The sequence below is a fragment of the Stylophora pistillata genome, chromosome 2, assembly GCF_964205215.1.
Source record: "Stylophora pistillata chromosome 2, jaStyPist1.2, whole genome shotgun sequence".
NCBI classification, from domain to species: Eukaryota; Metazoa; Cnidaria; class Anthozoa; order Scleractinia; family Pocilloporidae; genus Stylophora; species Stylophora pistillata.
Window position 1 is genome coordinate 47789560 of NC_142520.1, and position 17050 is coordinate 47806609.

Here is a 17050-nt window from a genome sequence, read left to right on the forward strand (position 1 = left end):
AAAATGAAATAAGGAAAAGAAGAATATCGATCCAGGAAGCCTGAGATCGAGTCAGTGTGAGGAGGACCCGCCAATGAGAAGGCCTGGTTACATTTTTGGTTTTGTTTGCTGTTTATTCTGATTGCTCAAAAAAAGCTTTTTCCACGCATGTCATCCAAGTGGGCTGCCCTTTTTTTCCTGAAATTTCCAATACAGTTCTCTCCTAGATAGCCAGCTTTTCTTGAACACGAAAGTGCACCTGGCTAGAGGTACTTTCGCAAAGTATGCTGGTAAAAATGTTGATAAACAAATGTTCAGAACAGCTAGTATAAAACTGTTTCACATTTCTTTTTGGATAACGTCTTGTTAACAGGATACCCGTACTTGAGTAAGCTTTGTGCTCAAAGTCTCCAGTTTTCCTTTTTCCCTTCTTAATTTGTTTCCACGAGACGGCGGTTGTTTCTTCGGTTTTCCTCAGAAATTTTGCGCGGGAAATTTGGCGCACAAGCTGTTCAAATTGTCCCACACGCATGCCCGACATTTAATCTCTGTGTTCGCGAGAGACTGGTGTAAAAATGTATTTGACAATCGGTGGAACCAAACTGTAAGTGGCAGTGACAAAGAATGTAATATGAATATTCCTATTGATATGTTAGCACGTGGGCCGCTATGGCGTTAATAGAGTCTTTTGTTGAATAGTGTATTTAAAGTTTTGACATTTGTACTGTATTCATCTCAGCTTTCGAACTTTTCTAGTTTTATGTTAAATTTTATCTTGCATGTATGTAATTAAGCTGTTTTACCTCTAACCCCCAGAGGTCGGTGCGCCTGCATTTGGATGGGGAATGCGTTCCCATTTTTCCCATTGGGTTTTTGGGTTTTCGTATCAGGCGGCGGCACACAAAACACTTTAGCCCGAGAGGTGATGACTAGGTTGTTTACTACTCTCTGCAACTTTGTCGGACGGCATTAAATACTCGGGCTCCTAGATCGAACTGCACACCCACTCTTGGGTATGAATCGTGAATTTGAATATAGGAAAGAGCCCATTGTGCGACATCACTTTGTCTTAAAATCCCTCGCCATTCGTCAAGTGTTGGAATAAAATTAGTCAGAAAAAATGGTTCTGTCCTGGTGTACCAGTTCACAAGGGAATCACCATTGTTCTTTCTTTGTTTAGGAGTTATTGGTTAGCTATTGTGTATTGTTTGGTCTTTTGTATTGGCTCTTGTGAAACGGTACACGAGGACAGAACCGAAACAATTCAAGAAACAGAAAGGCATGAAGACTTTTCTTTTGAATCAACTACTAAATGGTCTCACTTTTTAACACCAGAGTAAAAACCCTGTAAAAAGAAATGCCATTTTACAGAAATCAAGTGTGTGAGCTTGAGGAATACTTCATATTGCACTCCGTGATATGAACGCTGCAAATTCAAATTGAAGGTCTAAGAATACCATTATTGTTTATGTAAAACTGACTTCTTTGTTGACAGTAAGTGAGTTACAATAACCAATAGTAGACCGTTAAAATTTCAATAGACTTCCTGAACAGTTGACAACTCAATAAAAGTATTATGAAAGTCACTTAGCTGTCTGCACAAATTAAAGTGCACAGCCTTCCTAAGTCCTTCTTTACAATACTCAGTCAAAGACTTATTTTGGATCCACACTTTCCACTGAGTACACTCCAAAATGTCGACTGTGATTCCCTCAGGAAAAAGCAGCAAAGATTTGCAAACACAGCGCACTTTTGTGGAGCAACTACGTCGTGAGGCAAAAGTCCAGCGGGTAAAACTTTCGCTGAGTGCAAATGAACTTGTGCAGTATTGCGAACAACAAGGGAACGTAGATCCTTTAGTGAGCCCGAAAGCAGCACACGACAATCCTTTTCGTAATTCTGGAGGTAAATGTGTTTTGTTTTAAAATGGGAGCAATCTTCGAGCTCTGGAAAATTTTCTGTCGATGTTGTTTTAATTTCCTCACAAGCTGTTGAAAGCGTTCCGATGCCCTTTTTGTATGTTTATTCATGACTGGATACTTTGAATGTGGAGTCAGATCAGCTGTACTATTTCTCGATGTTAACCGTTTTGACGCAAAACAAGCAAGCTGTTACTGAAAGAGAGAGAGAGGTTGGTTGTTTGGATGAACGAATTCAGATGGAAACCAAATCAATTCTCTTAGATAACGAGGTAACAACTGTGCCGGATTGTGCTGCAAACGGGAGCTCGCCCTTTGTAACTTTAATTGACCTCAGAATTTTTTTTTCAAGTCAGCGAGTCACCAAGATGAATTACATGCATATCAAAAAACTCGATAACTGACACAACTTTCAGCTCCAAGTCGTCAGTGGAAGAACGCATAGAGTTTAGGCAAGTCAACGGACTGAGATGGCATTACTTCGTAGCTGATCTGTGCTTGGTTGCAAAACTATGCGCTTTGTGCCTGACTGTTTGTATGTAATTTGAATGGCGTAAACACGCAAAAACATGAGTTTTCCTTTGTATTTTAGTATTGGGAGTAAATCAGAAACATTATGCAAATCTTGCTTTCACGATAATTTTCGAAGAAAGCTACTTCTTTTACAAGAGCTTTTACGAGCAGCAACAATGAAGAGTACATTTTCGTGAGTTGTTTAGATTGCATTCGGTCACTTTTTACATATTAAGCAGAATCAAACATTCGTTTTGATTGGTTCCCAAGATCCCCTCAATTCCTTGTTAATTAGTTACGAGAATTTTGTGTTAGATCAAGTCATCAACTTGTACCTGATGAAGTTTGACTATTTTCATTACCTGTTTTCTGTGTAAGCTCTAGATACTACACTTCTGGAAGTTGAAGAGTTAACATTTTTACTTTTTTATCATATAAAACAAATAGATTGCGTGTTGTCGTGGGTCTGTAAAGTAATACATTACGTGTACAGAAGACTTCAAAACATTAGCCATTCTTTTATCCTTACCACAATGACGTCATCTATTTATTTAGAGGTCATAATTCTAAACAGACTCACGGTAACATGAAATCTTTTTTTTTTTTTTTTAACGATCTTATTATAACCATATAGCTACCGCCTGGAATAATTTTAAATTTTTTTTGATGTAATTGACGAATTTGGTTACAATTCCACATCATATGATATGCTTTTCAAGTTATACATTTTTTCAGCATCAAACAACTTGAGTGACAACAATGATCGTTAACTAAAGGATATTTTCATCAATTAAAGGCATCAGACATCTTTCGATATGACATATGCGTTGACGTTTTTAATTATGTTCAGGAAGTGTTAACAGCCAATCAGATCCCCTTCACGTGGCTCGTGCCATATCTGATATCTCAGCTACCGTTCTGGTTACAGACCAGAATATCAAATTGGAGAGTTTATTCAGGTTTGTAGATTATATTTAGAGTTACTGAAAACGATAAAATAATAACTTTTGGGAAAAAAAAGGTTTGGGTAGGCTAGAGGTAAAGAAAATTATTCCGTCTTTATTTGCCAATTTGAAGACCAAAATCCATTGTCTCGTAAATCATGGAAAGCCGCTGATGTTTGCTAATTGTCGGTGCTTGTGTTAGTGCTAATTTCTGTTCTTTTCATGCCCATTATTAACATTTTAAATTTTCATATCAAACTCACGGGGTACAAATAGTCTCTTACTGAATTTCGTGACCACGCCCACTTCATCGGCCCACTCAAATCGAGTGCGATTTTTGGATGTTATATCATCTTGCCGACTCTCTGTATAAAAGGATTACAATGTACCACCGAAATATTGAACTATAATATCATGGCTTTCCATTTTGTGTATTTTCGTGCTACAAAGTAAAGTTTTTCCCTCGTCATTTTCACCTTTTCCCGAGCGGGTCCGTCAAAATAAAGAAGGCGTTCGTGGTCAAAAGAAGACCGAGCAAGGAGTCTTAGGCGATTTCTCTCTTACGCAAGCGCAAATTGAAAATGTACCACCAAAATCAAAGAGCGGAACAAATTTCCTTTGTTTTGATATGTAAATTGTCGAACAAGGAGCAGATTGAACCTCGTCAAATGGCTAGTCAAAACAGCCACCCCTTCTTCCTTTTGCTCGTTTCCTGCTTTAAAAGAGTGAAAGCAGTGGGAGAAGAATCGGGTAGCTCGGAAAGCGCTTCACCATCGTTTACTTACGAGATAAATAAGTAAGATTTGTAGTTATTTTCCAAAAGAGTCGGAATAAATACATTTTTTTCAGGTTAGATTGCTGTTTTTACCCTAAACGTCGTCCAATAAATTTTTGTTGCAGCCTACTAATCTATACAATTTCGAAGGAAAATATTCGGATGCTTCACCGTCCCCGAAGGGGGTTCTGTCCTGGTGTACCGGTTCACAAGGGAATTACCATTGTTCTTTCTTTGTTTAGGAGTTGTCGGTTAGCTATTGTGTATTGTTTGGTCTTTTGTATTGGCTCTTGTGAACCGGTACACGAGGACAGAACCCCGAAGGGTCTCCACTCATCGAAGCATGTACTGTAGCCAATGTAGTGAATTTTCAGTCTCTTGTTGGGTTTATCAACCTCCGTGACTTCAATATCATACAATTTTGTATCTTTTCTCTGTGAAATGACCTTTTTAACAGGGGTGTACGCTGAGTATTCGTTGCAGAATCGCTTTGGTTCTCTTATCTCTCTCTTTGGCTTTTCCGCCATTTTGAAAATTTGCTCAGGAGGGCATCTGGGTTAGCGGCCGCGCCAGGCTGGAACCGACAAAAACAAATGTTCATCGCAGTGGGGAAACAGTTTGATATGAGCCTATGACTTGGTAAAACAGATAAAGTGCATTTTGTTGGACAACCCCTTCAATTTCTAACCATTTACAGTTCGCAACTGTTACAATGGACTCAGTTAAAGCCAAAAAAATAAATTCCTGAAAGTAACAGTCGCGTAGAGTGTGACATAAATGCAAGGGAGGGGTGGGGCAGAAAGTAAATCAACAATTAGATCGTTGGATAGAAAAGCAAAACCAAAAAGTATCGCCCGACATTTTTCTTTTAGCGAACGAATACTGAAGTTTCCTCAAATTTATTCATTGCGCTGTTAACAAATTATACATATGATGCACGATCCTCGCAGTAGATAGCGCGAGGATCGCGCATCATATGTATCTAATACCGCAGTACAAAATATATGAACTTCATATATTTCATTGTATCTCATTTAACAAATTATCCCGGGATTTTTTAACGTGCCGTGACTAACATTACGAATTGGATAATTCTAAGATCGATGCATTTAAGGTCAGTTGATCTATCATCTCTGAACTCGAAGAAATTTCTCCTTTTTTTTTTTTTTTTTTTTACATACGCAAAACAAACCTGTGGACGACTTTTTCTCCCGGAATTCGATTCAAAATGATTGGTCAAGCATCAATTTTTACGTCGTTGTCTCACCGGTCATTGACAAAGTGACGCACGCATAAATTTTGCGTCTCGTCAGACCGAAGCAAAATCAACAACACATTGTAATGTTTTATCAGTCGACCATTTCAAACTTACTAGAAAATTCTGCATTACAGAGAATGACTTGAGTACAGAGAACAGAGAATGACTTGAGTACTCTGGGACTTCGCGGTCTTAGGCTTCACCATTTAGCAACTGAGAACTCATTACCTCGCGGGAAACCTTTTCTTTTTCTGTCTTACCTCTGTAATAAAAGTGGTCCTAGAGCACCCTTAATTAAGGAAATAGCTGCCCAAATAAATGAAATATGTTTTGACGAGTTTAGCGATGAACCCAGCTTCGACTACCGGTGATCAAAATACTCTATTACTACTTTTCAAGGAGCTCGTTAACGAACAAGACCATGTACGAAGTTAATTTTATTTTCATTTGAGTGTCAAAAGTAAACAGGAATTGCTCTAACTAAACCACAGTCTTTGATTGGTCGAGAAAACTCACACCACTCTAACAACCAATCAAGTGCAGAACTAAAACCAGGTGCGAGTTGGTCGCCCGCGTTTTTGGATCTTTGCATGCATCGATCACGTGCGCAAACTCTCATTGCTCTCTGGGATAATTCACTTGTTTCTGAATGGCCTTCCGAACACTTTCATTTTGGTTTTGTGGGATTCAATCGGAAACCATGACACGGGACTTACGTACTCTTAGGATTAGCGAAATTTCAACTTTGTACTTTCAACATCAGTTGTTTTCAGGACATTCTTTCCTTCATTGTCATGATAAAATCTTTTTGACATTTACTATCAAGGGAGATCAAATCTGTGGAAAACGATGGCAAATCCTGGATGGATTGAGCTGTCTTATAAAAAGCAGCTGCAACTAGATCCGATCAAATGGGCGTACAGCAGTTGAAGCAAGCGAGCAAACAAGATAACGAGCATTATTTAATCACTTTCACCAGAGTATGGCGAGGGTCGCACAACAGAGCGAGGGTCCAAATTAAGTGCACCCAATATCCCACTCATCCCACCCCAGGGGAGGACATCCATCACACAGTAATCTCGTGTGTGGGAAATTAACGTCTCCTACCACTAACCCTGCAGGAGACGGGACCTCCATTTATGCGTCCCTATCCGAGAAGACTAGAATATCTAACCATTTCTTGATGTTATAGAAAGGTAGCAAATTCTTTTCAATTGTTTTAAGACCTTGAGTGTTGGTCCGGTCTGGACTCGAACCCTCGACCTCCCGCACAACAGTCCAGCGCACCATCCATTGGGCTAACTGGCCTGGGCGGCGGTTGATAATTATGCATTCAGTCTTTGTTCAATGAAAACAATAGCGAGAACAGTAGAACTCCGCAGAGACTAGTAGTCTTTGTTTTCAAAATTTTGATTTTTTTTTTTTCTAAGTCTTTTTTCAAACAGGGTAAATTCGGCGCGTTTTGGCTTTGCAAAACGAAAAATTTTAGTTATTGTACCTTTCGCCATTTCGGTTTGAGCTCGTTTTAGGGTAAAACTGATGACCGGAAAATTATCCTTCATTATCATCCGCAGGCTCAAACGGCAAAAACAATCATCAACCATTACGTCGAATTTGAACATGTTCAAGCTACATGATAGTCGATGATAGTGCACGATAGATCGTGTTCAAACGCGCGTGATAGTTGAAACTAGCATCAACTATCATGACCATTTGAACCGGTCATCACAGTTGATGATAACTGATTTACCCTTGAAGGCAGCGTGGCCGAGTGGTCAGCGCGTCGTACTCGCACTACACCACTCCCGGGTTAGAGTCCCGCCCTGACCACTAAATGAATTTCTTTCACGGAAGCTCCGAGTTCAAATCCTCGGCCATGTTTGTAAATAGCCAACCGGTTTGCCTCCGGCCATTTCAGTGTGAATGATTCATTTCATTTGTTTGCTCGACTCTCACTGGCACTTGTGCTATAAACACTGCCGAGGGTAAATAAAGGTATGACTATTTTTTTTTATTTCATTGTTACCCTTTGATCTCCCCGGTATTCGTGCTCGGATAAAATTTTTGACTGTTGAGTTTCAGAAGACTGTTTGCCAGAATAATTCAGATGTTCTAGGTTCACATGTGATAAACGTTCAAAAGTTCTCTTAAAATTTATGAAGTTTGTGCGCAGCCGTCCACTAGACGTCAAGTGCCTTCGATGATCGAAGTCTCTTGGTTTATCTGCGCTATTACAAAATGTTCACAGCCGCTTTGTAGTCAGTAGCGGCTACCAGAAGTAGCGGTAGTTATTTCTGGAGGAGAGCTAGTCTCTATGGCTGTAAGGATAAATTTTAAATCTCAAAAGCATCATGGTCAGGCAGAACATTCTGCGCACGCTCTGTCGTGTACTTTCATTTGTGACGTCTTGTAAGCGTCATAAAAGAAAATTTATACCTCTCTTTTCTCAATGGTCAAATACTGTCATTGATCGATCGAAGAAAAATTACACTATGAATAATTATTTTTCTTCTTTTGCAAGACGAAAAAGAAGATTAAAATCGCGGCTTCATGTCGCAGCTGAAAGTTCTCCGTGCTTATTTCAGTGTGGTAACGAGCTCAAACAAGATATCTCACGGAGAGAGATGTACAGTTTTCGTAGAGATCGCCACGTAAATGAATTTATCGAGGCTTGCAGAGGTATTGTCAGGATGGATTTTCATAGTGAAGCTTTAAAACAGCAGAACCGAAAGACACCACAATGCTTGCACAGGGATTCGCTGGAAAAGAGCCAGTGGACGGGACAACCGGAAAAACGGACGGAAGAATTAGCCACTGGCAACGAACACGGAAACGATAATGTCGTGGAATTGAAGCAAAGTACAAGGCAACGGTTGAAGAAGAGGGACTCCACACGGACGCCTCATTTCAATGACGAAATAATGCTGAGTGAGAACATCGATAACATGGTAGAGAAAGAAATCCCAGAAATTGCAGATGAAAGTCGCGCTATAACAAGAATGATCACATACACTATGAACGACGAAATACCACCCGAAGACCTGAAACAGAACAATTTTAAGGACTCGAGCTTGAGAACAAAATGCATGTCTGAGGATACGAGCAGTAAGGAAGAAGAAGATAGCACAATTAAAAAACCTGCACCTGTCGAATCAAGCGCAAAACCACACCCAAAACTGGATCCCATAAAATGGACCAAAACCACTGAGGATGATGAGAAAGCCAGGAAAATTAAGGTATTTGTTGATTACATATTTTTTTCCTCATCCACTTATTAATAATGCGAAAATTACTGGACTAGTTTTATGCTTCTTCCGTGGTTCTGCTTCATTGTGCTGGAAATTCACCTCCGGACTTCATTTTGCGTCCTATTTAGAAATTCACGTTTCTCTGAAAATTGAGTATGAACTCGTTTCTTACAGTGCAAGTGGTTCAGAGCAATTTTTTCAAAAGAGTACTAAACCTAATCCGAGATTTTCGTTTTAATTCGCTCTGTGATTGGTCAGATGAGAACTTAAAACCAATCGTAACTGGCTGACTCGCGTTCTCTCACGCCTATGGCTGTTTACATGTTTTTACTTTTGAGATCTGTTCCATTCTTGAGGTTCAGTTCTAAAGTTTCAGTTCGTAAGGTTCAGTTCTTTTCTTCACAATGCTCATCTATATGATTACCATTGTTTTGAATGCCTGAGACAATTTCTCTCCCGTCACATGTTGGTTTGTTCGGTCTAGTCTCTTCTTATTATGACAACAAAAGGAAACTTTTTTTTGCGTTGTCATATCGACATGGTCAAATTCCTACCTCTTAGTTATGACGTAGGCGTTATTAGTTTCATTCTTAGTGAAAATTAAGGCGTCTTTTTAAGATTATGGTAATGAAATAGGGTTTTTACTTTTTTAGTACCTAGTCAGTAATAAAGAGTCACGAAAAAAGTCAAAAGCATCGAATTCTCCATTGCCTGGGTGGATGAAATCAGATCGAAAAGTACTGTACTGGCCCACTAGTACTGTGGAAGAAACTGATGAACAAACGCTTCCTTTGAACAAAAGCGTTAATATGGACCAAATGGACACCATAGTAGAAAGGGAAAGAGCAGAAACTTTTAATAAAGAATATCCTGAGAATGCCTCCATCTTCTCGACAGTTTCAAGGTCTCATGCGAAACGTAGAACTCTCACTGAGTTCCACAAGGTCTCGAATACTAAAATGGACTCAACAAAGCAATCCACAAGAGCAAGTGAGTTGACAATATCTTTCAAAAAACTCGCAGAAGATATCGAATACATCTTGAATGATGATGTCAGTCCCAGTGAATCAAATAACCACAAAAAGTGTAGGAAAGTTTCGACGAATAAGAAGGCAAAACGACCCAAAAACTCCTTGATGAGAGGAAACAGTCACATGATAGGTCAGGAGTCAAAATGTTTTCGCCCTGATTTTGCAGTAAAAAATAAAAAGGCATCAGGAAAATGCTGTTCTCGCGACCAAAAGATTCCTCTCCCGATTCGAAATCTTGAAGATAGCATTTTGGCAAAGGGTTTGGAAACTTCATCGATTTTAGGGCCATTTCCACCTCCCAAAAGGGCGGTTTTTTCAAGCACAAAGGAAAATGAACAGTTGAATAAGGACATAGAGTACATCCTATGTGACGATATCTTTGCTCCAGGACCACATGAAGCACCTTTTTCTGAGTCTACCGCTGACCTAACACGCCCAAAAACAAGCAATCCTAAGCTATCTTTGGCCATGGAAATGGACAAACTACTTGGTCTGGAATCATTAGCCCCCACTACATCCTTGTCTCAAGAAAAGATCAATAATTTTCTGGATCTACAAAAACCGAATGAGGAAGATGATAGTGAAATTGCAGAAGTTATAGAAAATATCCTTTCAGACGATATAATTGACATCAAACCAGAAAGATTAACTCTGTTAGGTTCTGGTGACAAAAACCAAATTGAACACCGGGTGGTTGTAGGTGAAACGAGGTCGTTGACACCTGACTCAATTCAACGCTCTAAAGAGAAAAGATCTGGTAGGAAAACAATGAATATGACGATCCCACTGAAAAACTCAGGGGAAACAGATTCACAAGCGTCGAACGTTTCCAGTGGCCCAGTTTCAGAATTGCCAGACTATTTCTCAGTACGTTCAGGAAAAATCCTCAAAACAAATTTCGCGCCGGAGATACAAATTACAGGGACAGAATACTCTACTTTTGGCGTTAAGGCTCGCCCAAAAACTAGAAACCCGAGACGTTCATTAGCTGACGATATTAACAAAAGTGAAGGTTATGCTCCTGATGCTAACCTTCCTCGCGCATTTCCAAATCAAAAACAGGATCACACTCGCAAACAAAGACAGGGAAAGTGCAAGTTAGTCGAAGATGGCGCAGTGGAGGAGACAACGCATCGACCAAACCGATCATGTTCCTACACAGCTTTAGGTGCTAAAAAAAATCATACCATTAGGAAATCCGATTCTACGATGGATCTAAAAGATTTTGATTCAAATGTAAAAACCGTCGTAAGATCTTTTACTGGGTCACCTTCCCTGCAAGATTCATTTAAAGGGGATACGATACAAAAGGACATCACGTTGGCAAAACAGGAGAACAGTAAGTGCCAAAAAGATACTGCAATAATGTGTTCTCCTCAATCCTCTTCTCTTGCTAGGAAAACAGAACAGATTGCCTTGGACGAAGCCATTAAGGAGATTTTAAGCATTTCAGCCATTGAATTACATACGTCTTTACAGCAAGGCCCTGTGGTTTCTCAGAAAAGCGCAAGAAAGAAGAGTTCTGTTCGCGCAGAAGAAATCGACTTGGATGAGGCTATCAGGGAGATCCTGGACATTCAACCGGCTGATTTGGATGCGCCAGTAAAAAATAATTTTAAAAACGATAAACACGTTATAAAAAGCTACTCGCCAAGTCAGCTTACCACAGCAGAGGATATTGACTTGGATGAGTCTATCGTTGAAGTTTTTGGAGCTCAATCAAGAGAGTTATGGAGCGCCCTCTCCAATAGAAATGGAAAACCAGCAGTGAAACCGAGCTATATGATAAACGAGACAGAGAGCCTGGAATCCACGACTGACGACGAGTCACTTGGTCGAGATGTGAAGGACCCTACTGCACATGCTCTTGCTGTACCACGTGACCATGAAGTTAGGTTTTTAGGTGCCAGGCGGTCTTTTTCGAACAAAGGAACAGAAGATTGTGACAATATACATTCTTTAGCAAATGGAGATGCTCTCAGACCAGTGGCAGCAGCAGAATCACTTGTGAATCCTCTTCAATCAACTTTGTCTGACGAAACAAGACAAAAGCTGGTCTTTTCCCAATGGGAAACAAGAACAATGTCAGATCTCTTAGTCAAGGAAGACACTGCCTCGCTACTGACACAGGGAAAACAGCTGCAAAGCGTGGCTATTCACGGAACAACCGCTGTTCCAGCAGCCTGTGGAACCAGCCACAAAACCAAGGTTGAAATCCTTTATAACTCAGAGGAACTGGACTTAATCAAGGAGATTGAGCGACAGGCTTAACGTCATTTTTTTTATAGCAGAGAAACGCAAACGAAATTAAGAACATATTCTACTAAATCGCAGGGAGTCAAAGTCTGTTTTAACAATTCATCTAGTCATTTAGGTTGGAAGGTTTTTTTTTTTTTGCTACTTGAGGAACAGAGAACTTATCTGAGCAAGGCAAGAGTAAATACTCTCCTTTTTCCAACTAGAATTTCACTTCGTGCAAAAGTATAGCGAAAAAATATTTTTAAAACTGTAGGGAAAAAGCTCAATGAAAAGAACCAATTAAAGAGGATCCGCGAAAACTGTCACAGAAAATGGGAGGACATGCAATTATACAGTTATCAATGAAAATGTGGCACCGCTGTGATTTATCGAAGAAACAGTTTTTCTTCGTAAAACCATATCCTTAAGTACGTTGAGATTATTCAAGATAATTGCAAATGCAGGAATAAAATTCAATTTCGTGTAAAAAAAAAATTCTTTTAGTATAGGTAACCTGTCAGCGACATAATGTTGTTTCAAGACATATTTCTCTCCAACATGTAAAACTTAGCAATTTTCATTAGACGTTCTCACTTTAATTTCAAATAAAGGTCATTTAGAACTCACACTTTTGTTTTCGCAATCTTTTTATTGCCCTTCACACTTGGACATATTGGTTTTTCAGGCTTCGGCGAGCGATGCCTCCTTGACAACTTGCAACTGATGTAGGTGTTTTACTGAAAAAGAAAGAAAATTGTTAAGCCAGAAAATAAGAGTGGTTTTTGTTTAGCGTTTCATCTTCTCCAGGTCTTCTTTCAGCTTTCAATATAAAGTATATTAGCTCTTACGATTGAATAGCGCAATATAAAGCTTCATTTTTAGCCACTACTTAAGGTTAAAATGTTCTCCTTGTATTTCGACTTGTTGACTGACTATAGTTATCCAATCGCATAGCAGCATGTTCTTGGGCGTAAGTGGGCCCTTAGCTGTTTCTGAGTAGATGCAATATCATCAGATTTCACAGCCTTTAAAGCCATCATTATTATTTTAATAATTCCTTTAATTCTCAATATTAAAAAGGTTTGACTCACGTGCACATACACCTCATGGAGCATTTTTAAAAGAGAACCAATACAGAAGGAAAATCTCAGTGTGCATGGGTTTGGGTTACCGACGGACAATAATTTTTTTGTTTTTGTGCGCGGTGTTTTTTTTTTTTTTTTTTCCTCCTCTAAGTCTTTAGTTAAAGCAAAGCTAATGAACGCCTGGATCAAAGCTACCGAGAACTACACTCTTATACTACTGCCACCGTTTGTATTAAACAGGGGGTTTCTAAATTAAATTATGTTTTTGGGTCAAACCCTGAGACATGACTATCTAAATGAAGGCTAATGAGCTATAGTCACTACTACTACTGCTTGTCAGGGCTGCAATGGTTGTTTTTGATTCAAGTGAAAGCCATGGAGTAGTAATGTGATGCATTATCCAGAGGGACCTTTAAGAAGCAAGTTCGCGCTATTTTGTGTGGTTTACTGCGAGGTGAAAATCTACTTACCTTCAATCTTAAGGAGAACCACTATAAAATGATAATAATTTTTTTTTTTTAATACGGAGAGGTATTAAAAAAGATGGGGGTGGGAATTAAACAAATAAAGCGAAGATAGCACGGATGAGAAGATTAAATCCAATTGCAATAGAAAAAGAAATGTTCTGTAGACTAACTTCCCTTTTCGCGTAACAGTTTGATATTGAAAGCTACTGAGCCAGTGCTTAACATAGTAAATATAGTGACAATAACTTTTGTTCTAGGAGTATTCATGAAAAGAATACTATCCCAAAGTACTTTCCTTGACGATAAAGTGTTTCTGTTTTGGTTTCCATGGATACTGAGACCTTTTTCTTCTCCCTTATTGAACGCGATATAATTTTTCCATTTCTTGGAAGATGATTACTTTATTGAATATCAAGTGTGCGATTTTCTTCTCAGCAAAATTGATTCTCGCGCATAAAGACTTTGGAAGTCGGATTCAGAGGAATGGAAAATTTATTTTTTTGTAACTAAAAGATAGAGCTCTGTTCTGAAATTTTTTAAGCATCTGTTCGACGCTCTTTCACAGTTTAGAGTTGTCGTCAAGGAATTTTAAAATAAAAACTTCAAGTAGGATAAATAGAGTCTCCAGTTTAGGAAAAAGCACTTCGATATTGGCAATAGATAACTCGCTGTATTGCTCGTGTAATTAAAACGAGACTCAATTCGCACGGCATAAGAAATCTCGGTTTCAAAAGGAACCGATGACAGGCTTGTTTGTGTACATATATTAGTCTTGTGACCAGGAACCTTTTAAGATAATGCACGTTATAAAAGCTAGATTACGAGGTCAAGAGGTGAATCATACACAAGATTTTAGTTTGCGATCACTCATAGATTTTTAACATGTCTTTAGGTAAAATGGATCGCGGATTTTTTCTTATTATCGTGGTATTAACAGTGTTAGTCAACTTTATTCAAGGCTCTGCTGAAGAAGAACCTAATGCGATGAGAAGGAACTCGCTTTTAGAAAAACTTGGCATGGAATTACACAGGTAAGAAAAAGGAGTAAATAAATCTGTTACATCAAGTTGTTTTAAGGAGGTAGTGTAGTAAAATGGTTGTTAAACAGGTCCAGCAGTTCACCATTTTCTTACCCACGATTGCATTCCTATCGAAATTGTCCTTAGAAGCCCTCGAGGCGATTTAGAATTTGATTTCAAAGTTCTTTTTTGACATGAACATTGATGAAACTCGCCAAGTACTTGATAAACCACCAACTCAAAAAAGCTTTCCACTTTGGATCATTAGTGACAGTGGTTGATATCATATACGTGATTATATAAGGTTATTGTACGGATCGCCACAAACTGAGTCTCTTTATATGAATGCATTGCTTTTCATTCTGGACTGGATTTTAAAACTCACAAACATTAATCTAGGGATTTCTTTAATTAAATATTTTCGGCACTGTGCCCATGTATACGCCATTTATACTCCAAAGCATAAAAAAAGTGTGTTTACGGTTAGTAAAACGGGTTATCGATTAAAGATTCCGACGCAGGGAAACAGGGAGGAAAACAAAAGGAAATAAACCTCAAAAATGGAGAAAAATAGGTGGAGATTTAAGAAAATCAGCGAGTTCAAGGACAAACAACGTGTAGAATCAAATCAAATATTTTTTTGGAGTATAAAAGACCGAGAGATTCTCCTTGGAAAGGAAAGGAATTTTTGAGGTCTCAAGTCACTCGCCAGCAATTCAGGACAATGCGCTGATATTACTGGCTGTTAACGTTCTGATGCACGCAAGGGAATAAAAAAACAGTTGTTTACAAAAACCAAGAAGTGGAATCTCACAGGGGTCAAACGCAACACCACGCCTTAAATGGTTTCCCTCGACGGCTTGATTAACGAGACAAACGTCCTTGTCATTTTGTATAATTGTCCCCCAGGGACGACAGGCCCAGGAGTAATCCCAGGGGTATCAACACAGGGGTTTTAAATTATTTGTTCTTAACACCAGGGATCCAGCCTACTACGAATACAAACCCTACAAACCATACAAACGGCGCTGCTACTGTGGACCTAAGCGACGCCGGTACGGGAAGCGAAAGGGTGATTCCGACTCGAACTCAGACTCTGACTCTGACTCGGACAATGGCGGATCACCCGGATATTACCGAAAATATGGTAAATACAAGAAATACGGAGGATTTCGGTATCGGGGGAACCGTTCTTCAGACGAAGAGTAGGTGAGTGTCAAATTTTCGTTCTTGTCTAATTTGAGCAACGAGAGTCAGTTGAGAGTTGAGAAAAGAAAACTTATCGCGCGATGAAATGTCGCAATACCAAAAACAAAGTTATCACCATTATTTACTTCAAAGTGCCGAGCAGAACCCTAGGTGAAAAAGAAAAAAAAAAAGAAAGGAAACTGGCTCAAGCGAAGGAAATGTAGGTGGCTGAGTTGTGATTGGATTTAGTTTTGCATCTGATTGGTTGAGAGAGAGAGAGAGAGAGAGAGAGAGAGAGAGAGAGAGAGAGAGAGAGAGAGAGAGAGAGAGAGAGAGAGGCGCGAGTTTTCTTGACCAATCACAGAGCGAAACTGCGAAAACCAATGCAATGTGGAAGTTGCTCTAAAATTGCTTTACCAATTTCAATGGCTTCCCTTTACGACTGGTTTAGAAACCAGATATGATGAATATATGAAGTTCATATATTTATGGTTTAGAAACGTTACGCTATTTTCTTAATTTATCCGAGGCGTTTTATGGCGCTGCCGGTAAAACCGTGTTTACTAACTCCTTGTGTATTTTTTCTTCCCTACTCGGCTGTTGTGATTACTACGATTTTTGAATTAAGACAATCAATCAAATTTGACTTGTTCTAAAAAAAAAATCAGACTTTACTCAGTCAGTAAAGCTGTACGAATCAAAGGCGACAAATTGAAAAAAAAAGGAGAAAAAAGAACCCCTTTCCCCCCCCCCCCCCCCCACAATACGAGACTCGAAAATGTTTCCAAGGCTACAAGCTCCAGGGAAAGCCGAACTTCTTATCTGATGGCTATTTATGGAAAAGGGATTTTTCCCACTAAGGATTACCTTGAATTGTTCTCAGGAACTCAGACCCAATTAGAATAATTGGAAGCGTCGTAGAGATATCGCTTTTGTCGCATTTTGCTTTGTTGTGTTGCTTGTAAAAATAGATCCCAAAATTCCACGTTGACTAAACGTGTCAAATATTTCGCTTTTTAAAGAAAAGTATTTTAACACGCTGTAATCTCTTCTGCAGAGAATCGATATTGAAAACAGCAATGGATGGAAAATCAATATGAAAGGACAAGGATTATGAGGAACTAACGGAATATCGCGACAAAAAAAAAAATAGAAGAAACTCTGCCACGATTGTGACTTTGCTTTTTTTCTGCCCTTACAACTTTCGTTTCTGCATTCTTTTTAAATGGTGTAGCCTTATAATGATAAAATTTTAACATATAAATTCTCAAGTTGCGGCTTGCAATCGTCCCTTTTAGCTAATAATAATAAATCAAATAAACTTTATGTATGAGTTAGGAAATATTGGTGTCGCATGAAGATGGGAAACTTTTTCAAATAGGTTCG

At 39.0% G+C, this 17050-nt stretch overlaps 2 protein-coding genes across 2 annotated transcripts; both read left to right on the forward strand.

Annotated features, from left to right (window-relative positions):
• The first annotated feature begins 7729 nt into the window (after positions 1-7729).
• On the forward strand, positions 7730-12533 carry LOC148739966 (uncharacterized). The gene is made up of 2 exons (XM_088749619.1): positions 7730-8624; positions 9290-12533. The coding sequence occupies exons 1-2, from the start codon at positions 7740-7742 to the stop codon at positions 11936-11938; spliced, it is 3534 nt and encodes a 1177-aa protein (XP_088605745.1). The 5' UTR covers positions 7730-7739; the 3' UTR covers positions 11939-12533.
• A 1747-nt stretch (positions 12534-14280) lies between these two features.
• Positions 14281-17006, forward strand: LOC111344254 (uncharacterized). The gene is made up of 3 exons (XM_088747997.1): positions 14281-14488; positions 15457-15685; positions 16722-17006. The coding sequence occupies exons 1-2, from the start codon at positions 14340-14342 to the stop codon at positions 15683-15685; spliced, it is 378 nt and encodes a 125-aa protein (XP_088604123.1). The 5' UTR covers positions 14281-14339; the 3' UTR covers positions 16722-17006.
• Positions 17007-17050: the final 44 nt, after the last annotated feature.